At 40.1% G+C, this 22,372-nt stretch overlaps 1 protein-coding gene across 2 annotated transcripts in view; it reads left to right on the top strand.

The window, feature by feature from the left end:
* Positions 1-10,808: 10,808 nt before the first annotated feature.
* The window catches only part of xpo1b (exportin 1 (CRM1 homolog, yeast) b), a 36,245-nt gene continuing 24,681 nt past the window's right edge, over positions 10,809-22,372 (top strand). The window contains exons 1-6 of one of the 2 annotated variants that reach the window (XM_034225055.1): positions 10,809-10,915; positions 12,745-12,876; positions 13,856-13,957; positions 17,892-17,964; positions 19,231-19,292; positions 20,599-20,643. In XM_034225055.1, coding sequence (XP_034080946.1) covers positions 12,751-12,876; positions 13,856-13,957; positions 17,892-17,964; positions 19,231-19,292; positions 20,599-20,643 — 408 coding nt within the window. In that variant the 5' untranslated portion in view covers positions 10,809-10,915; positions 12,745-12,750. Of the gene's footprint in view, positions 11,182-12,744; positions 12,877-13,855; positions 13,958-17,891; positions 17,965-19,230; positions 19,293-20,598; positions 20,644-22,372 lie in introns of both variants that reach the window. The other variant, XM_034225047.1, reaches the window with a different exon arrangement.

The following is a 22,372-nucleotide window of genomic DNA, read 5'->3' as shown; positions in this document are numbered from 1 at the left end:
GACTCAGCTTTGCCGTTTGATTTTGGATGTCGGGGTGAGGATGTGACATGGTTAAATCCCCACTTTGCTGCAAACTTCCTGAACTGTTCACAGGCAAACTGTGGGCCATTATCTGTGATCACTTTGTCTGGCTGTCCGTAGCGTGCAAATTGAGATTTACAGCGTGTGATGAGAGTGTCAGCTGATAGATCCGGCAGAAGATCAATCTCCCAGAAGTCTGAATAGTGGTCCACTAGGACGATGAAATCTTGGCCAGCGTAAGAGAAGATATCCATATTCACTGTTTGCCATGGACGTGTTGGGATATCATGTGACATCAATGATTCCTTCTGCTGGGCTTGTGCATATTCATTGCATGCAGAGCAGTTCGCCACATGGTCTTTTATCTCTGCTCTCATGTTTGGCCAGAACAGCGTATCCCTGGCGCGCCTGTAACATGCCTCCCCCGATGTGACTGGTGTGTATGCGTCTTAGCAACTCTGCCCTCAAGGCCTTAGGGATAACAACGCACTGCCCACTATATAGCACACTGTTTTGCACGTTGAGCTAATCCCTGAAGGGCCAGTATTCTCGCACCAACAGGGGGGTGTCCTCTTTGAAATCAGGCCATCGCCTGAGGATTACTGATGTCAGAGCTTGTAATACATCGTCCATCTCTGTGTGCTGGGCAATTTGGCGAAACCTGAAGTCAGTAACATTCAGATGCTGTGCCTGATCCAGCTCTGAGTCCTCCGCCTGAAAGCTGTCCCAGCTTTGAGCTTGAACTGCAGCTTGAGTTCACTCAATCTGAGCTTCACAGCCCTGCACCGTTGCATGAGAGCTCTTAAGTTGGTGTTGTGGTCCTCTTCAGCCTCTGCGTCCATATCGCCACACCCGACCACCAGGATGTCATCCGCAATAGGCTCGATACCAGCCAGGCCTGATAGCAGCTCATGTTGCTTGTGCTGATAGATCTCTGGCGCCACTGAGACTCCAAACGGGAGTTTGAGCCATCTCATCCGACCCCATGGGGTCCAGAATGTCGTCAAGCGGCTGCTTTCCTCATCAAGCTTGCACTGGAGAAAGGCGTCACGAGCGTCAACCAGTGTGAAGACACGAGCCTTGGGCAGTTTGTACAAGACGTCTTCTAGCGTTGGCATGTGGTAATGGGACCTGAGAAGTGCCTGGTTGAGAGGCTTTGGGTCAATGCAGATTCTTATCTTGTCCGGTTTAGCTACTGTCACCATGTTGCTTATCCACGCTGTTGGCTCTGTCACTGGCGTAAGGTTGCCTGCTTTCACATGTTTGTTCAGCTCTTCCTGGGCTTTTAGCGCTACAGGGACATTTCGTGGTGAGCACTGGACTGGTGTCACTTCAGGGTTCAGATCGAAGTGAACATTACCTGGGACTGACTCGATCGGGTCATGGAAAACATCATGAAAGTCTTTCAGTTGCATTTCTTTTGTGAGTGGCGGCTTTTGTTTGGTGTTTACTATCTCAAACACAAGTCTGTGTGTTTTTCCCCTGACCACACATTCAGTGTGAAATTTCTGTATCTAGCTGGCATAGCTGTCTTTTCTTATTCAGGTGTAGGTGCACAAACCATTTGCGACCAGGTGCTTTCACATTCCCCACATATTCAGTGACATTGTATAGGTTTTCACTTGTATCTGAGTCCCCTTCAGTTTGCTCGACATCGTCAACAACATTAACTTTTCTCGTTTTCTCTGCTCTGCTGCTGGCCTGACATACTTTTGCAAAGTGATTTGAAACGCCACATGCTCGGCAGGTCTTACCATAGGCTGGGCACTACTCTCTGCCCCGTTTGTGTCCATTTCCACAGTATTTGCAGGTCCACTGCTGCTCTCTCTCAGCCGCTGTGTTTCTTTCCGCTGTTTTCCACTGTGTTTTTCGTCGCATTAACACTGTCCGTCTGTGCCTGCGGGCTCTCAATAAGCCTCATGCGTGACTCCGTCAATTCTGCAAGGCGGGAAATCTCCACAGCTGTTGGCAGCGTTAGGTCCCGTTCACGCAGCAGTCGCCGTCTGGTGCTCTCGCTGGCAATACAGAGTACCAGCCTGTCCCTAATCAGTTCATCTTTCAGGTCACGGTACTCACATGATGATGCTTTTTCCCTCAGCTTTGTTATAAAGCTATTGATCGGCTCGTCCGGTACTTGTTTGCGTAAACACAGCCGCGCAAAAACTGCGGCATGTGTACGGCTCCTTATGGGTATTGCAATTTGTGAAGTCCCGGCCCGGAGCGGCGTTCTGCTGCTCTCCGTCAGAAATGCACCCCTGTCAGACAAGACATAAGAGGTTTCTCAATACTCTAATTTCCCCTCCTCGACTCCTCGACTTACATTACTCTCTGTATTTGTATGCTGTAGTTTAGTAGATATATACAAACAAAGAGTCGATATTTTTCTAAGACCATTTAGTGCTTCACATAGGCTAATAAAATACACAACGGCTGTAGCCTGATTATGCTTTAGGAGCTGTAGGTGTGTGTGTGTGTGTGTGTGTGTGTGTGTGTGTGTGTGTGTGTGTGTGTGTGTGTGTGTGTGTGTGTGTGTGTGTGTGTGTGTGTGTGTGTGGTACAGTCAGTGTAGGTGTGTGTGTAGTACAGTGCGTAGATGCGGCGGACAGAGGGGTCTCAGTTGGTTTGGTGTCCTCTGCTTACTTGTAAATACAACTTTTGGCCCGTAATTTCAATTCCCCTTTTCAGCGACCAGAGAGACAGGGGGGGGGGGGGGGGGATATATCCAGTCTCTGATTGTGTTACGTTATTATGAGAGTGCTCTCATACTTGTTTGATTCTGAAATTGTATATATTTATATAAATATATGTGTAAGTGTGTGTGTGTGTGTGTGTGTGTGTGTGTGTGTGTGTGTGTGTGTGTGTGTGTGTGTGTGTGTGTGTGTGTGTGTGCGTGCGTGTGTGTGTTGTATATGTCCGCATCTGTAGCCTGTTATTGTCTCATTATACCGCACTGTGAATTAATTAAAAGTAAATATACAAGTCGTCATGAACACATCTGGGCTGCTGTGCCTCCTGTCATCATTGATGGACGTCTCTTTAAAATGACCGCTCAGAGGAGAGGAGTTCTCATTTCTCTAACCGCCTGCTGCTTCCCCTCCTCTCTCCTCGGTTCCCCTCCTCAGTCCTCCGCTCGCATCTCCTGTGGGGCAGGACTAAGTATCGAGGGTAGGAGTCGAGGAAAGGAGTCGAGGAGGGGAAATTAGAGTATTGAGAAACCTCTATATACCACGTGATGACACATTATGCTCGTGTTGTGTTCAAGGACCCTGACCTTGGCCAGAAAAAACAGGCACTCGCTTGTTTAATTATTTTGCGGTCTAGATTTCTTAACAAAAAATCTTTTTTGCGTGTGTTTATAAATTCCCTCGAGGGCCGTACCAAATGTTCTCGCGGTCCGTATACGGCCCGGAGGACGGAGGTTCCCCACCCCTGGTTTAAACATTATCACAGCTCACAGGATAGGTACCTGTCAGCCAATACGACAGATGTTTATTTCCATTCAACTCTCTGGTTGGTCTGGTGTCTTGCCTCTGTTGCATTCACTGAACACGGGAAATTACAGTTCTACCGTCCTCACATGATGAGGTTCAGGTAAAGCACGATTAATGTATTATATTATTGAGGGAGAATTGTCCGGGGCCACAGAAAAAACATTCGGGGCTTTGGTCCTGTATAATAACGTCATATTAAATGCAGTCATTTGGTCTTTAGCAACAGCTTGTGAGAGCAGTGCATTAATCGGTGTTCGTTTGAATGCTGCCAGTTTGTTGACGGCCTGTGTGGCTCATGCTCCCTAAATGTTTCCCCTGCCTTTCGCCAGTTCTTAAATCCTCCTTTCACAAAACTCCCATCCCTGATCTTGTCTGCACTGACAAGCTTATTTTCTATAGCAGAGCAACAGAAGAAGCACACCGCATTATCACTTTCTCTTATATAGTGAAGCTTTTTATAGACTGCTTACACTAAAATGTTAACTCAAAAATAGTAACTCAAAATAAAACTTTTGTATTGATTTGTTTAGTGAACTTTTTGGCGTTGCAGTTACAACTCTCCGCCAACAGATGGGGGTGCTGCAGCCCCCTCAGCACCCCCCCCCCCCCTTCCCGCGTCCCTGGTGACAGGGGCTTTAGCAACACCTGTAAAAACAGAATCTAAACGGCTACAGCCTAATCATAACCGTGAAGAAAATATTACCAATATCAAGCTTTTCTATTTTCTATTCAAAGTTTGCTAGTATTAAATGGGTCACATTTCCAAATTACACAGGGTTCCGAGTGTCAACGAACAAACTATTTTTGAGATTCGGCAAATTAATCTTTCTCAAAGTGTTCTCATGTATGACATTTCTCTGTGCACTATTTCTCAGAATATTTTACCCAATGATACTTTAAAAAGTGGTGGGGACGAAATTGGCAATTTCAAAAAGTGGTGGGGACATGTCAACAGCGTCCCCAAAGTAAATTACAGATAAATTCTGACTGCTGGTTTTACAGTAAATGGTCTGTGTGCGTTTCTCCTTGGATTGAGCATTTTGTCAATCACAATTTCACAATATTTTAAGATCTGCTTTATAATTTTAACAAAAATACATAATAATGTTTCTTTTCAATACATTTCATCGCTTTGTGTGAATTACTCAAACCCAATTTGAAGGAAGGCATAAAAGCGTATAAAGGAAGTAATTTATCACTTCAGTTTAAGAGTTATACCTTCACATTGGTGGTGCATGGAGGGAGGAGGCTGTGCACCTGGTACATTTGATCCACATGTCCGGGCAAGTTACAAACACGAAGACTTACCCCCTGGCAAATGGAGACCAATGGAAGGTTTTATTGACATTTGTCTAGGGACTTCAAATCCATCTCAAAGCAGAAAAAGAGCATACAAGTTGAATTGCTTACATACTAATGGGCCTCTCTGAGTTCCTTGGAGTCAAAATGAAATGCACCTACAATTAAGCCTTTTGTTTCGTTCATTTTTTTCATGGCCAAGGCAGCCTCATCAGCATTTGAATAAGTCACCTTGCCAAATGTTGATCCATTGTACACTATTTTCTGAAAGTTATGAGAGGAAATATATATTTAGTTATCTATTGAAGGTAGAGATTTCAAAGCACACTGTGTGAAATTAGTATTATGTTACCTGAACATTAATGACTTTTCCGTAAGGTAAGCACATGATGAGCAGATCTTTAGCAGTTTTATCTAGTTCTGTGCCACAACTTGGAAAGATGGTTATCGTCTGTCAGGGCAAAACATTTGTTCAAAACTAACACCTGAAAGAGGTTAAGACTAAATAATTTTTCAGACAGTAGTTTGTACACTTTAGCATTATTTCTGCCCTACCTTCATATCACTTGCATCCCAAAATGTCTTCATAGGAAAATCCTGTGGGTGATGTTTAAAGGTTTTACAGTTTAAATAGCTGGTGTCCCTGTCCATCCTGAGTGTAGAGCTGTTTATTAAACTATATTCCAGCAAGGCCACAATATTTTATAAGGGTTTTTTATTTGAATTTGATATTGACATTCGCTCCCATGGAGACCAATAACATTCTAATGCGGAGTGAACTTTTTAATTGAAAATATTACCAAAAGGCAACAAAAGCAAGGTGAAATGTAGTAACATTTATAAAATATCCTCAGAAAAGCTATAATCGTTTGTAATAAATGCTATGTTTATGATAAACATTTTTAAATGGCCAACTTTACCATTTAAAAATCGTCATATTTTAACATTCTTACCAGTCTGACATTGCAAATATATTTACAGATACCCTAATTGATTCCTGATGAATTCCTTTGAGCTAATTGCCAACGTCAGCATGCTAATATCCTAAGAAAGACAACGCTAACATGCTAAAGAAAAGTAGGTGCTATACGGTTAATGTTACAGAGTGCTTTTAACATATCTGAATTCACACTAAAAACAGAGAAAAGGCTCTGAATGTGATTAATTTTACATTTGGTTATAACTACAATATTTGGCAAATGTTGACATGTGCAAAAGTCAGGGTGTTGCCCCAGTCATTAGGGTTCATTCTATGGAAACCATGAATGACCATACAAAATGACTCCCTTTTTGCAATGTCCATTGTAAGTGTAGGTGTTGAAAATAAAAACATTTAGATTTGTTCTTTCATATACAACAATAACTGTTTATATCTAAATATTGTTTTGGTTCATTTACATTACATTACATTACATTGCATTTAGCTGACGCTTTTATCCAAAGCGACTTACAATAAGTACATTCGACCAGGAAGACACAACCTTGAAGAAAACAGAATCATATAAGTACATCAGGTTTCATAGAGCCAAACATTTCAAGTGCTACTCAACTGGCTTTAGATAAGCCAGTCCTTTATTAGTATATAAGTGCTTCGTTAATAGTTCTATCGCTCGAAGTGGAGTCGAAAGAGATGAGTTTTCAGTCTGCGCCGGAAGATGTGCAAGCTATCTGCTGTCCTGATGTCAATGGGGAGCTCATTCCACCATCTTGGAGCCAGGATAGCAAACCCACGTGTTTTTGCTGATGGGAACTTGGGTCCCCCTCGCAGCGAGGGCGCAGCGAGTCGTTTGGCTGATGCAGAGCGTAGTGCACGCGCTGGGGTGTACGGTTTAACCATGTCCTGGATGTACGAAGAGCCAGATCCATTCGCAGCATGGTAAGCAAGTACCAGTGTCTTGAAGTGGATTCTAGCAGTTACCGGAAGCCAGTGAAGGGAGCGGAGGAGCGGAGTGGTGTGGGAAAATTTAGGAAGGTTGAAGACCAGACGAGCCGCTGCATTCTGGATGAGCTGCAGAGGTCGGATGGCACATGCAGGTAGACCAGCCAGGAGGGTATTTACATTAATACCACTCCATACAAAAAAGTGTATATGGAAATATGCAGATGTTCTTTAAAATGTTTTACTAATTTACTTACGACAGTGTTTACTATTTCATCAATCTCATGCCTGTAACAAACTAGTGATATAATCGATGGTAAAAAATAAGTCATAAGAAAAACACTTCTTTATATGTTATATGCAGTGTGATTTATTGAGTTAAGACACATAAGAAATGTTATTGTTTTGCATTTTTATTTAACCTTTATTCAATACAAAGGTCCCATTGAGACACATATCTGGCAGGGAGTACTGCTGGTCAAAAGAGAAATAAACTGGTACAGATATCATCATTATAAAATAAAATTAACACAACACAACAGACACAAAAGATACATAGATCAGAAACTAAACAATGATGGTAGCAAGGGATTTTAAAACATGTCAAGAGAGGGTAAAGTTAAGTCTGTTTACAGCTCATTCCAAACTACCATACAATTATATTTAATATTATATCTGAACTGACCAACACAGACATAAATACTTAGGTTTACAAAGAAAGACATGAAAATGTAGAAATACATTTTTTACTTATCAGAATAAGTAAAAACCGACTTACAGGATTAATAAAAACACATTAAAAGGGTCATGGGAAGACAAGTAATAAACTCCTTTGTTTTGGGGTAATTCATTCAGATCCGTATTCCTGTGTGGACAAGATTTAGCAACATTTTGTTTGATCGTTAAATTTTTTAACAGAAGCCTCCAAGTGTGAGGCCTACAATTTGTGAATGAGGCCAATTTTCTGTAATATGTCTGTAAAAAACAAAAAGTAAGCCTTTTGTTAATAATAGATACAGTCCCTAAGGCTAATTTGCTCCGATCAGGATATTGTATTGACCAGGTTTACATTTGACCTGGGTTTCTTTTATGTAAAACACTATTTTAGAACATGTATGTTACAACGTCTGGCTTGATCCCACTTTGGTTGCTTCACACTGTAGTTTATGTAATATATAATCTTGTTTAAGCTTTTAGGGACACATTGTTAAATCTGTGTGCCATTTCCCCAGCAGAGGGCCCCCCAGGATCACATGTGCACATGAGATTTGAAAACACTTGAGTTTCAGAAGATGGCGCTGTTATTTGTTTATAAAGGTCTGAATAATCAGGCTGTCAAAATCAAAAGAGTATGTGTGTCCAATGTTCACAGATTGTATTTCCTGCAACAACTATCACCAAGAATAAGCATGTACAATGATTCAATCATTTTAAACATTCAAGCATACATAAAATCTAATATATTTTGACTTTTGTTATTGTTGTGTATGTTTCATTTCGCCTTTTACTATTGCATATTTCAAAGCTGATCATGCATGTCAACAGCAGTATGAGCCAAACAAATGACAAGCATTTTTAGAGGATTGCCACACAGAGGTCAGCCCCCTAGTGTAGTGCCATGATAATATATGTAAATGACCTACCATGGCTGACCAGACAGAACGAGATTTAACCAGCCTACGCCTGACTCTGGTTGCTTACCTCCTAACTTCACACGTGTGTAACAATACATTCCAGCACTGAACTAAGAGATAAGCTCAGCTTTGTTGACAGGGAGGGCCTGGAGGCAGTTGACTCTTGAGGAAATGACGTGGGTTTTCATAGTTCGTTTAGTTTTTAATTATATCCAACTGGAGTGAACTTTATTAAGTATGGCCTACATTAAGTGAAAGGCATTAATGAAAGCTTTCTGTAGATATAGATGTTTTGTAATTGTCCTTATAAAAATCAGGGGCCACGTTAAAGCTATGATTAGATGATTGACAGAAAAATAATCGATAACTTTTTTGATAATCAATTAAATGTAAATTTGGATCAAAAGTGGCAGAAAAGCAGTTTAGCCTTTATTTCCTGCTTATGTCATATTACAATATTTTTGTCTTGGCTTTGGACTGACAAAACATTTAGAGCCATAAATATGGGTTTTGAAAAACTGGGATGGACATTTTCACTATTTTCTGACATTATATAAACCATACTAATAATCGGCAGATAATTCAATAAGGAAACAAATAGTTATTTGCAGCCCTAGTCTACAAACCCGCAGATACTTGCATGATTACTTTTATTTGCACTCATACAGTACGTTCCTTATACAAGCTTGTGTGAATGGATAAGATAAAAAAAGAAAGAAAACATGCATGTATCTTTGGCATTTTATCAAAGTAAAAATCACAACTGTAAGCATGTAGTGGTTGTAAATAATAAACCACAACAGTTAAAGCAGCAAACAGCACTGGACAGAGTGTTACTTACAGCCCTATATGGACATGTCTTATCTCCCAAGCTGTAAGTATGAAGTTGAACTTCAGACACTGGCTTTTCCTAGACTACTTTATTCCTAAAAAGTGGGCTAAGCTGTTTGTGTCCATAATTGTGTGTGTTCTTCTTCATCCAAGGGTAGAGGCTTCTAGGAATGGAACAGCAAGGAGGGCAAAGCAAACAACCCTCATGAATCAAAACACAGATAATAGGCTTCAAAATCTTGTTTGTTAATGACAAAGGCTCGGATATGTGCCAACTGTCTGGCATGTAAGAGTCAGACTGATCCAAGGACAGCAACAAACCAACAGTGCACAGATACAATAGGTAACATAACTTACATTTGAAGATGCCTTATACAAATTGAACTTTGAATATTTTAGGTTTCACTTTCTTTGGAGGATTTCTTGAGGGGATAATGACCCTCTGCAGCCTTCTACATTGCAATCAGAAATCCACTTGTCATGTTAATGCATTATAATCATGCATTGTGGGCTTAACAGAACATTATAATGTACTTCTTACAGTGAAAGAAACACAACTAGGCTAGTAACCAGTTTGGTTGCAATTAGATATTATAAATCAACATTAAAAATCAAACATGCACCTCAAAAACTCATATGAGATGAGTTTGCACAAATAGAATGTAAGCGCCAGAGTTCTGCAATTAATATTAAAGATATGTATATGTTTTTCTATGGGTCGCCGAGACATAAAGAAATGAGTGGTAGACAGTGTTGCTGGGTAAATACTCAAACGCCCTTCGAAAAAATCCTTCCTGAATGACTTTACAGGGTTGTGTACTGTCTCCACTACACACCAAATCCAGTATTTTTCCATCAAGTAGCGCGCTGGAACACGTGACCACAAAGGAGAAAAAACGCTGTCATGTTTGCATCCTCAACTGACAGCGGTGCATGCTGTATACGGCTCTTAATTTGCAAAATATAGCCAATGCTATTACAGTTCTGGTCTTTACTGCTACTGACACTTCATATTTATGTATTACACCGTTCACTTTGGTACTGTTGTCATTTCGTGGAACAAATTCTCCTCCAGGTCGTTTTTCTAACCCCGTGCGTTCATGATCGTGTAACCACTCCCACTCGTGGCTGGTGGAAAATTACCAGCTTACAAGCAACAGGCAACTGAATGGTACTTGCGGTTTATCACATTTAACACTGCTCCTGCATAAGATAGCCACTTTCGTTTCAGGATAAATAGCATTTAAAAGAAATACAACCACCACAAGAGGATAAAATGATCAAATTACACTCGTTTTACGCCTCGTATTAAATACAAGTGCACCAATGCGGTGTAGCGTTTACATGAATGAAGGTAATACAACTTGACCCTCAGGAGAAGCAATAAACAGTGGTCGCTTACTTATTCGTTATTCCGATAAGCGGAGACATGTACAAGTCCATTCTGCATGGGAGTCTGCCCTCTTTTTCTCTACGGGCGGAGTAGTCGCGTGGGCGCTTGAGCGAATTGAAATAAACTGACAGCTAAATCATCCAATAGGGCACCAATAAGGAAGTCTCCACCAAAGCAGCAGCCAATCACCACATGATGTGGGCGTAACCCCAGTCCAAACTTTACGCGGCGCCATCGGCTGAAAACTAAACCGAGATGGAATCTCCCAGTCTGAACCGGTTTCAACCGGTTGAGAGTTAGTTGCTTGAGAGAGGATAGGAGGCGCAGGCACACAACCTCTACACCGCCCCGCTGGAAAATTATAAGAGTAACGAATTAACTAGTGAATCAAGGTTTACTTTGTTTCGTAAAATGTATCGGAGGAACATATTGCTGAGTTCGCCGTAATAGTAGTTTTGAAATCCACATCAGTGGTCCTTACCAGCCAGATATCACTCACTGCTGGAGCTGGAGATAGTCAACGCTGCAGAAATAGGAAATATTTTCTAATCAACAGTGATACTGAAGTACTCACTATATCTTGTAGCTTCTTTGGCAAACACCACTCTTTTCAGTCAGAGCCTTGGACTTTAGGTAGGTAACTGGGATGAAGTGCAAACCTGCCATGCCGTGATTAACGTTTTTGGCTTTACCTTTATAAGTAATAAAATGCATTGTGGTGTTGGTATAAAGTTGTGTTATCTTATGGTTTGAGTAGCCTGTCATAATGCTGCTGAAAATACACGCTAATTCGTAATGCAATAGCATCAATGGGATAAGCAAATAGCCATCGACTGCCTGCTAGCTAGCATTTACCACTTTATAAGGATTAGCTAACGTTGCCTGTCAGAGAAAGTACTGCAACTTAACCTTACTAAATGCATTACTAACCAATGCTGCATCTTGCAAGGCTTCGTGCGACAATGCAGATGAATAAAACGCTGTAACATTAAATCTGTGCCTCTCCCACCACAGCAGCATCACTCGTGTATCTGTGATGTGAGCGGATGTCAAGTTGATGTCGCTAGGTACTTAGCTTCAGCCAATGTTAACTCAGTGCAATGTAAAGTGTGGGAGAATGTAACTATTGGGACAAACCGTTGGTGGTCTTCCTGTAGTGCTGCCGCGAAACAAAGCGTCAACTTCCCCAAACAGTGTTGTTGAATGATAGAATGATGTATGGGCGCCCTCCGTCTCTGGTATCCTAAGTGGGAGTGGCTGTAGTCAGCAGTGAAGTACCACACGTGAACTGTGTGTGCGACACTCAGTTTACAGCTAGAATTAAAGCGTAAAGGCTAGTATTGTTAGCATTTCCTGTGTTTGTGCCGCCTGCACGCTGTTTACGTTGGTCGTGTTATATGTAACGTTGGTAACTGTCAATATAGTTGTAAGATGCATCCATTATTAATTTAGAACCTAGACTGCCTGCCTCTTGTGTTGGTGTTTGGAGGAGTGAACTCCGTCACTTACAGATGTAAACAACGTGACGTCGCCAAGTATATCCGGCACGTGGCTCGGTTAACCTTCTTAATACTGTCGTAGAAAACAGTTCCTGATTAGTGGAGCACAGTAGGAGCATTAAACAGCCACTGCCTGCTTATTTACTAAGTTTAAATATACCATCAAAGGACTGCAATTGACTTTTGATTTTGAGAATGGTGTACTGAAACATTTACAACTTAATATTAACCTGTTTTTGGCAAGATAGTGTTTTGCCAGTCTGGTAAAAGCTTTTTTATCACTAATAAAATGACTTGAAGTTTTCATTCTTCCAGTATCAGACTAGTATTACCACCCACTGGGTGGATTAATTAAGTTAATGTGTGTTTGTAGCTTGAGTCCATACTCCTGGGGTAGAACAGAGTCCAACAAGTGTCCACACATTTTTTTGTCAAATTGCAGTTTTTTTCCTCTTAACTCAGTCCAACATAAAAACTGACAAAACATTTCTTTGCTGATCATACTTTTTTATAAGCGACAGACTTGTGACACCATGTGCTAAACTTCTTAATGTGACAGCTCACTGTTGGGTCTATCGAGATATATGTTTGTTAGTCAGCTGTTTGGAATTGTTTCTAAACACATGGTTCACATGACTTTGCCTGTTGAATGTGTTCTGTGCACTCATGACCCCTCCCTCTGCTGTCCCTGTTGCAGAGCTCTATGCCAGCAATTATGACAATGTTAGCAGACCATGCAGCACAGCAGCTGCTGGACTTCAACCAGAAATTGGATATCAACCTGCTGGATAACGTGGTGAACTGTATACATCATGGGGTGGGACCACAGGTATGTTGTGAAGCATATACATTTGCCTTATAAACCATCTGACACAAATAATGTTGGTGTGTACTTTTCAAATGTATAATAATGTTTTAAATGAAAGCACAAGTGGTTGATTTTGTTCTCTGTTGCAAGTTGGCTCTTAACCCACACCTGACCTAAAACACAACCCATGTTAATTCTCCCTTTTTTGTTCTGTTCACATGATGGTTGCAGCACAGACAAGTCTAGAAACGTCTGTTCTGTTTTCTAGGGGCGCTTGCACAAGCATAGTCAGCTTTGCTAATTTGAATCAGAATGAAATCGATACTTTTGGTTCGTTTTCCATTTAGTCTGGGTGTTTAATAATGTAGAAATAAAAGCAGACCAAAGAAAAGAAATGCATTCTGAGTGTACCGTTCAAAGGAGCATATGTATGAATAATCACAGAAGTTTTTATTATTGGTCAACAATTTGACTATGTAAACAAGCAAATCAACAAGCGTGCAACATGGAGAAGGACGGGCCACAGATAAGTTTGGTGATACTGGCAGTGATCCTGTTTGGTGTTCCAACCAAACCATGTCCTATTTGGCCCAGATATCGAGCAAACATTGAACCTGTGCAGTAGTCTAAGTCAGTCCTCGCCCAATTGTTTTTATCCTGTCGTTCACCTGTCTCCATCTCAACAAATGCATGCACAGGCAGTCCATAATACCTTGCAGTTTGGTTCGTTTTCTGCAATAGGCTTGGATTATGTTCTCACTGCAATCAAATTGCACTAGGGTTTTCTTGTAAGCGGTTTGAGAACACCTTTGGCAAGCAATGATGATGATTAATGCGTTAAAATCTGTCTTCTTTGAACCGCACCAGGAGCTAAGCTGCACCTAAGTTAGAATAAAATGTATTATATATCGGCTTTTGATAGCGCCCTCAAAAACATTGGAAGGTTTCTTCATGGAACCTTGATCATGCATCTAAAGTGTCATTCGTATTTGTATTACAGCAAAGAATGGCACAAGAAGTGTTGACACACCTAAAAGAGCATCCGGATGCCTGGACCAGAGTGGACACCATCCTCGAGTTCTCCCAGAACATGAACACCAAAGTAAGCTCCATTCCAAAAAAAAACCTTGGTGAAAAGACACTAACCTGTGCTTTGAGGAAGTGTATAGTATTACAAATACCTTCTGTAAAATGAAAAGAAAACACAACACTAGGCCACAGTGTTTTTTTCTAACCATATTCTTTTAAATTACGTAGAATATGCTTTTTGTGGATCTTTGTAATGAAAGCAGCCCTATGCACTGTGTGAGTGCATATTGTGGGTGCACATGGCCCCCAGCAGAAGTGGAATACTATTGGCACCATGCCCTAGCTCTTGAGCTATGCAGGACCTCTGTCCTTCTCATAAAAGGAATTCTGTTGGATCTGAACCTACCAGAGGAACAATTGTTAATTGTCCTTTTGAACTGACCCTGTTGTAATACAATACACTACAACATGAAATAAACCTTTTACAACTGTGCCCTGTTGGGTCTGAACGGGAATGAGCCCACTGTTATTTGACCAATTTCTCTTAACCATTCGATTATATCAGCTATATCTATTTTGGTACCAGTATCCTTTATGGACACTGGTCTATATTTCACTGCACACTCAAGTAGGGGTGTAAATTGAAGCAATTTTTTGGATATTCATCAGAAAGACATTACACAATAAACTTGCTTACATACATACTACTATATCATTTGCATGCCTTATGCATTCGAGACTTAAAATGCAAGACAATTCAAACCCCGTTTTATAGAAGTGAAAAAGGCTTTTAATGTTGCCCTATACTCTTGCTAGGTACTGTAGACATATGAGTTTATCTGCATGGCCAGGGATCAGATGATGTGCAGGCTGATACTGTAACGCCCTCGTGTTTACAATCTGATTCATTAGATAAGTGGGGAAAAAGAAAAGTAACAGATCTGCGAAGATAGAGCTGCAGGCCATAATGTTTAGTTTGAGTGAACAGCACATCGTCAAGGTCATGGGCTCTCATCAGCTCTGGCAGTTAGACTAACTTGAGATAAAAAAACATCTACACAGATTGAAATCTATATATTATTTTCAGTTAAAATATATTTGATTTTCCAAATGAATAGGCGCAATTAAGCTATTGTCATTAAGATCCCTTTCATCTGTCATTTGACGTTCTCGGGTTTGTGTTGCACTGACACAGCACATGAAGCAAACTGCCTACACGGTGAGCCCAGTGATTTGTTATTCAGACACATTCAGGGATTCACAATAGCATTTAAAAACAAAATGGACTGATATTTAAAGAAAATCAAGCCTCTTCCTTAAATCTAATGAAAATAAAGGAAATGGTAATGTAGTGTTAAGGGAATTTAGGTTCTGAGTGTGAAATAAAGTGCAATGCATTCAAGACTTCCTCAAAGTACATGCGTGAAATTTGCCTTTTTGTCATTTTTGCTTGCCTGTAATTGTGCCTTTAACACTGACATCCATTACTAATGTCTAAGTTGATTTATAACAGTATAACAGTACTGTTTCTAGTTCTACATTTGTAATTTGCCAAGAAATAAGGGCATTAGAGAATAAGAGGAAACAAACGGTAACCACCTCTTGAATTCTGCATTTATCTTGTTTCGTTCATTTTAAAAGTGCGTAATTCCGATTCTATTTTGTATCTACAATAGTTATGATTTATTTTGAACAAAAACAATGTAATGAATTCAAGCTGTGACTATTTGATATTAATCACAATGTTCCATTATGTTTATGGCTTGTAATAGGAAGAAAAGGGGTGTGTCATCCTGTGCATCATGACACAGCTAGGCTTTGACGGCAGGCCTCCACAAGGTCTACCCTTTTTTAAATTCCCTTTGACTGAATTCTGTTCATCCGTTTCTATTGCATCTGTTTCATTGGACAGAGGGAGGGTGCAGGCTGCAGTCAGTAGGCTCCATAGACAGACAATGTGTTGATGGCTACCTTTCACCTGTAGGGATCATGGCTCTGTTCCCTCCCCCCCCTTCTCTCCTTCTACAGCACATCCTCTTCCTCTTCTCCCCACAGTTCTTCAGCCAAGACCCTTTTGTAATGTGCTTTGCCCGCTAAAAAGTCGCTAAGTATTTGACAGTTCCCTGCTGATAACATGTCTCTTCTCTTACCTCTTGTGGTGGTTTGTGCAAAGCGTGGCAGTTAAAGGTGGAACCAAATGTATGCAGCACTTTCGAGTGACACCGGTCACAGTCAGTGCGCCTGAAAATGAGATTTCACCTTTAATCTTCCAGCACCCATTGTCTGTAAAAAAGCTCTGTAATCCCTCTCTAATAACATCCTATACTACATGTCATTTTATTTTTTTTAATCATTGTACTCCTCAAACGATGATCCCTACAGTTGAAACAGTCAGTTGAAGTACCGCTAGACCAGAAACTAACTATAAATAAAAATGTTTTCTTTTTTAATTCTTCATACTTCTCTGTAAAGCAAAAATGAATCCGAGGCATAACCTGTGGTTGGTCTTGCTGTTCCTTATGACACACCAGTTAAAGGGATCTAATTTAGGCTTGCCTCAGACTTGAATCATAATCTATATTTTAGCATTGGGGAAATTAAATCACACATTTTAGGGTTGGGTATCGCTGAGATCATTTTTCGGTTTGAATTCTGCTCATCGATTGTTGTTCTTAAAGGTGGGGTAGGTAATTCACTTCAGAAACACTTTTTGTTGTATTCCATGGAATGCTTTTAACATCCCGATAGCAATGAATAAATTAAATGCTTTGACAATAAATATATAAAAATCTGTGGAAGCCGTAGTACTGTAAAGAGCACGACCAATCATGTGAGCCGGCCCGGCTAAAATAACTGGATGGCCTACCTGCCTGTCAGCCTTCCATCTGTGCACAAACTTATCTCGTGCTCTCATTGGTCATGTGCGCGTTTGTGTGTGTTGGAGGAGGGGCTCTGTAAGGAAGTCTGACAGAAAGGGCAGATTTTTTTCGGCTGTGTACTTTCAAATTCTAGCGCACTCGAGCCGGTTTCTCCATTCTTACCTACCCTACCTTTAAAAGCTTGTTCAGATTCTTGGCATGCTATAGGAGTAATAAAATATAATAAAATGTGATGGAGAAACACCCTTTTTATTTTTTTAGCAGATTTAAGCTGCAACAAAAAGTCATTATTTATTTAGATATTTAAAATTATTTGTATTATTACATGTATTATTATAGTTATTATTATTACAATAGTTTGTGTTTGTTTTAGTAACAAACATGAGGTAGATTTATTTTATTAATATCATAATCCCTGTTTTACAGTAGTTTTTGGGCAGTATGACTACAAATAAAGCAATCTGTTCAAATCCTATGTTCGTCAACTGTGTTCACGCAACAAAAAAACCCTGTTTTTTTTGTTTTTTTAAACACTGCATGATGTTTTTGTGAACACGTGTTATTTCAGGTACCTGTAAGATAATAAAATACAATCCAGGAGGTCGAGATAAAGTATCTTTGTTTTGTGTAGTCAAACATGCATTCATTATACACTTTAATCTACACATCATATGGTTGACCTTGACTATATTACGCCAAAAAAACACTTGTCGATGCCCAACCCTACATAATGTTTGTAGGCTCAGTCAAATTGAAAATAGACCTTGTTATGTCTTTTACACCATTGAACTCCCCCCAGGAGCAAACAGAACCAAAGCTGCTTAATGGATTGTTGTATTTTTCTGCTGTCTTTTGCTGTCTGGTGTGATGCTGGGAGAAACAGCAGGACTTCTGCAGTGTTCCAGCTTAATGCTGCTTGCAGAGATTTAAAAAAGACAAAGTGAATGTTCTGCGCACTACAAAATCTGCATGATGTGTTTCAGTCCAATTTAATCTAGAATGCAAGTTATTACAGGCTGGTCCACTTCATACTGTGTTTGGTTAGTATTATAAAATGATACAGTGCTTGTTGTTGAGTGTTGATATAATCGCTTTATTCTAATGCTTCTCCCTCCTTGCATGTTACAGTACTATGCTCTTCAGATTCTGGAAACGGTTATCAAAACAAGATGGAAGATTCTTCCCAGGAATCAGTGTGAAGGTAAAAGCTGCTTTTTCCCCTTCTTTCTCACAAGACGTTTTAATTCTGTCAATGCCGGTGCCTTTTTAAATGTGGTGACGTGCCGTTTCCAAGTCGAGGAGAGTTCCCCCACTAAGCATGCTGGTTTGTTTTCTGCTTGACCGGATCTCACTGGCCACTGCAAGCAGGGATTGATTCTGTAGCAGCTGCTTTAGAGAGGAAACCACCAAAACACCCAAACACTGATTTTGAAAGCTTTCTGAAGAGGCATCTTTAACAGTTAAAGCTAACTGTGCTCGCTTACGTTGCTTTAAAATGCTAAAACCCCCATGTATACAATTTCTATGTGACAGTATCTTTCAAATGAATGGTATATGTTTTTGTTGTTGTCTTAATGCACCTGTAGGAGTAAGAGAGGCGGATTTAAAAGCAATGTCTTTTTTCAAACTACCTCTAGCAGATGCTTATCTTATACCTTAGTTGGATGGGGATTTTTCATTAATAAAGATCACATATGGGAAATTGTTTACCAGAACATTTCTACTTTTAAACATGTTTACACTTTAATTGTTGTCTAATTGCAAATGTAACATATCTAAACATCTTTAAAACAAAATGTACTGTCCCTTGTCACACCTGCTGCTTGTACAATAATAATCTAAACACAGAATGGGATGACACAAAATTGTCTTAAAATAGTTTACAAAACAAACAATACAATTAATTTGATAATCATGTGCAAATCATTTGATTCTGCCTTTTGCTCAAAATTCGTTTTTTCCCATTGACCGAAGACTTCCCTACTTCTGACCGTAGATGCCTGAATTTTGTGGCAAACCCAGTGCAGGGCGTCCGGCAAGTATGTCTTTTCCCCCTTGTGTCAGAGTATTGCTTTGTTTTCGGCTCCGCTCACTACACCCCAGCACATCACTTTCAGAACACAGATACCAGTAACAAATGCGAGGGAGCTGAAAACACATGTTTTGAAGATGCTCTGCTCACATTGACAGTCTTTAATGTCTATAGAAATCTCTGGGGAAAGCAGTTGCCCTATAGAAGTTCAGTGGCAGTTGCAGCCCACATCTACCATATGTTTACCACTTTGTAAATGAAGGACAACAATGCAAATGTACTGGAACAAGATTGGCCAAATTCCATAGTTATGAACTGCAGACTGTGTTCAGTTACATGCTGCAGGCTCATTGTCATGTCAGGATGTGTTTGGATTTGCACATTTCATTGGTGCCTACTCACAGTGTTCTTCTGGTATCTTTGTGTGTTTGCCAGGTATAAAAAAGTATGTTGTTGGTCTCATTATCAAGACTTCATCAGATGCATCAAATGTGGAGGTGAGTACCTTTTTAGAATTCAAATTAAACCTTTTTTTGGGGTAAAATGGGTTCTAAATTAGTATGGAACTTAATTACAACTTTGAAATGAAAATGTCTCTAGGGTAAGCCAAAACAAACAGAAAAGTATTGGTGAATTAAAGTAAAAGGTTTAACAAAAAAATCAAAAAGTTGTTGACCAATCACAACAGAGCCGGCCAGCTAACCAATCAGAGCAGACTGGGCTCTGGTTTCAGACAGAGGGTGAAAAGAGGTGCTGCAGCTCAGGCAGTATGAGGAAAATAAAGAGCTTTTTGAACATTAAAGCATGGAGACATGTCACAGTAGAGACACACAATACAAATATGAACCTGAAAATAAGCATAATATTGCATCTTTTTTAAATAGTAAAGTTGTGGTGAAATACATTTCTTTGCGATGTAGTGAGCAAACGACTAAATAAATGAGAACATTTTGGTCAAGTATTCTTTTAGGAAGTGTTTAACCTACACTGACACTAACCTCGCAGCATGTGGCTCTCTGCTGTTCTAAACATAAATGCTCTGCAGCTGTGTGAATCAACTCAAGTGAAAAGCACTGATTGGGTTTAAAAAGTGTATCCCTTCTTCTGGATTACGGTCACTCATTAATGAGCAGCCCACCTGAAAGCATGCATCTCTCACATGAGAGCTTTCTGAGCAAACTGTATGATCATCACATGGGGAGCAGGAAGCATGTTGGGTAATGTGTGTAGGGAGTTTCAAAACCTTACCTAACCTAAGTTGTGTTGTAATAAATCAATATTTTTCCTATAAGTGCCTTAGATTAAAGACAAATAAATAGCTATTCAAAATTGTTGTCAAACTACTCAGGAATGTAAAAAACAGAAGAAAGTGAAACCGAAACTAAACTGGAATTTAAAAGAGATATAGTGGATGAATACACGTTTGCTTTTAACTACAGCTTAGTTTAGTGAATAAGGGTCAGGTTTGATGTAGGCAAGGTTTGAAAAAAAGCCTCATCCTGACACACCAACACCTGGCTTTTATTTTGTATTACTAACTTCATGCTGAGAAAGCACATAAAGCCCAAGTGGTAACATGATATATCTACTTTTGAACTTCAAAATAAAACGTTTGACTTTTAATCACGTTGTTGTCTTTTATCCTTACCACCTTTTTTAAATGCATCTCTGATTTTTGACTGTATTACATTTTAACATCTGATAAATTGTTAAATGCTGTGATGACATCATGGAGCAATTGTGATGTAAAAATGAGATCGTAGGACATTATTTAATTATCCCATGTTTATTTGTATTTTTCAGAAAGAAAAGGTGTACATTGGAAAGCTGAACATGATCCTTGTTCAGGTAAGTCTTTATTGCCAATGTCATAATGCAAACAAAATGCCCAAATCACATAGTTGTAGCACTGGATCTGTGTCAGATCAACATGCGTTCATGTGCCGGCATTCTGCCTTATTGGCTTACCCCCTTCACAGATGAGCTGAGGGAGAAGTTCAACGGTTTTTATTTTTTGGTAAGGATAAGCCAGTTTGTCAACCTTTTGTTACTATAATTGCGAGGACCATATTTCCAAATATTTGAGTAAAAAACGTAATACAACAAAAGAATGGCAAGAAATAAACTGGGTTGTACATGTATTACGCCGTTATGAATCCAAATAAATGTGTTCAGATAAAAATGTCACTTTTTGTGTGACTAAATAATGTTAGCTTGCTAACTCGCTTAACACGCTTTTCTCTACCTGGTGGTGTGATCGTAAAACGTTATAGCTTATTGAAATTATGAATTTTCATTTTTCACTTTTATTGAAATCCTTGAGTACTCTGGCCTAGAAATAACTAGCATCGTAAATTACCCAAAATAGTTATTTATTCTCAACTATTTAGAAGTACCTCTGAGGCCCACGAGTGGACCACGCCCTACTGTACCGTGCTCTGTTAAAGGTCCCATGTCATGGCCATTTCTACTGATCATAATTCTATTGTTGAGGTCTACTAAAATAGATTTATACTGTGCAATTTTCCAAAATCACATTGGTTTCTCATACAGCATCTCTGTAAAGTATGTGTATTCACTCTGTCCTAAACGGCTTGTTGGAGCTCCTGCCCCCCCTCCCTGTGAGCCCAGTGTGCTCTGATTGGTCAAGTGACGTGCAGCGTGACCCTCACGAGCAGTGAGGAGCTGCTGCGAGGAGCGGACAGGCTTCCGGGTCGGCGATACAGCAAGAACAAGCGAAACTCATCCTGAGCACACACAAACACTCACAGCCGAAGTAAAAACAATAAGTGTGGCTTGATATTGAGTAAGAAAAAGGTTTAGAACGCTGTGAGCATGGGTCTGCGGAGAGCATTTCTCCGCGATCCCAACTTAGCGGTCCGAAAAACGTTTACCCATTTAAACAGTCGTGGTAGATACCTTGTTTGTTTTAAACATCATAAATACACCGTACCCGAATCTCCCGCTGGTCCAAACAAAGTAGGAACAGCATCGTTCTTCAGTGCCCTACGCTGTACATATCCGGCATGAATCGCTGAAAGGTTTGGGAAGCTTTGTTTCGTGAAAGGCTGGCAGAGGGTGCGGCCATAGCTCTGGGCGTGGCTACTGGGTATCCCAACGTAGCGATACCCAGGAAGTAAATGAGAGATCTCCAACGAGGCGTTCTGGGGAGGTCTTTTCTGTGTTAGAGTTGTACTTGCTACAGGGTGTACTTTGAGGGTTTGTGACTCTGCAGACTGTTTACATGCATAAAAACCTTCATAACACACAAGGGGACAGGTAATAACCGGAAAAGCATGACATGGGACCTTTAAAACACCAAAATGTTTTCATAACACCACAGTGTTGCAACCAAGAACAATACTCAACAATATATTAACTTTGGTCCTACTGGAGAAGAAAATACATTTGTATTTTAGCTAAAAACAACAAGGTAGTTGCTTGCTGCTGGAAATCCCTGAGTCAAGGAGGTCGGTTAATTCTCTTTTCACAGTGGCCAGGCCCTCCCATTTGACATTCCTGCCCTCCCCCAATAAACACGTTTTTTTATTATTTATAAAAATAAAAAAAAATATAT

The sequence above is a fragment of the Gymnodraco acuticeps genome, unplaced genomic scaffold (assembly GCF_902827175.1).
Source record: "Gymnodraco acuticeps unplaced genomic scaffold, fGymAcu1.1, whole genome shotgun sequence".
Lineage (NCBI taxonomy): Eukaryota > Metazoa > Chordata > Actinopteri > Perciformes > Bathydraconidae > Gymnodraco > Gymnodraco acuticeps.
Note: the sequence above shows the minus strand (reverse complement) of the source record. Positions and strands in the feature narration are given on the sequence as shown.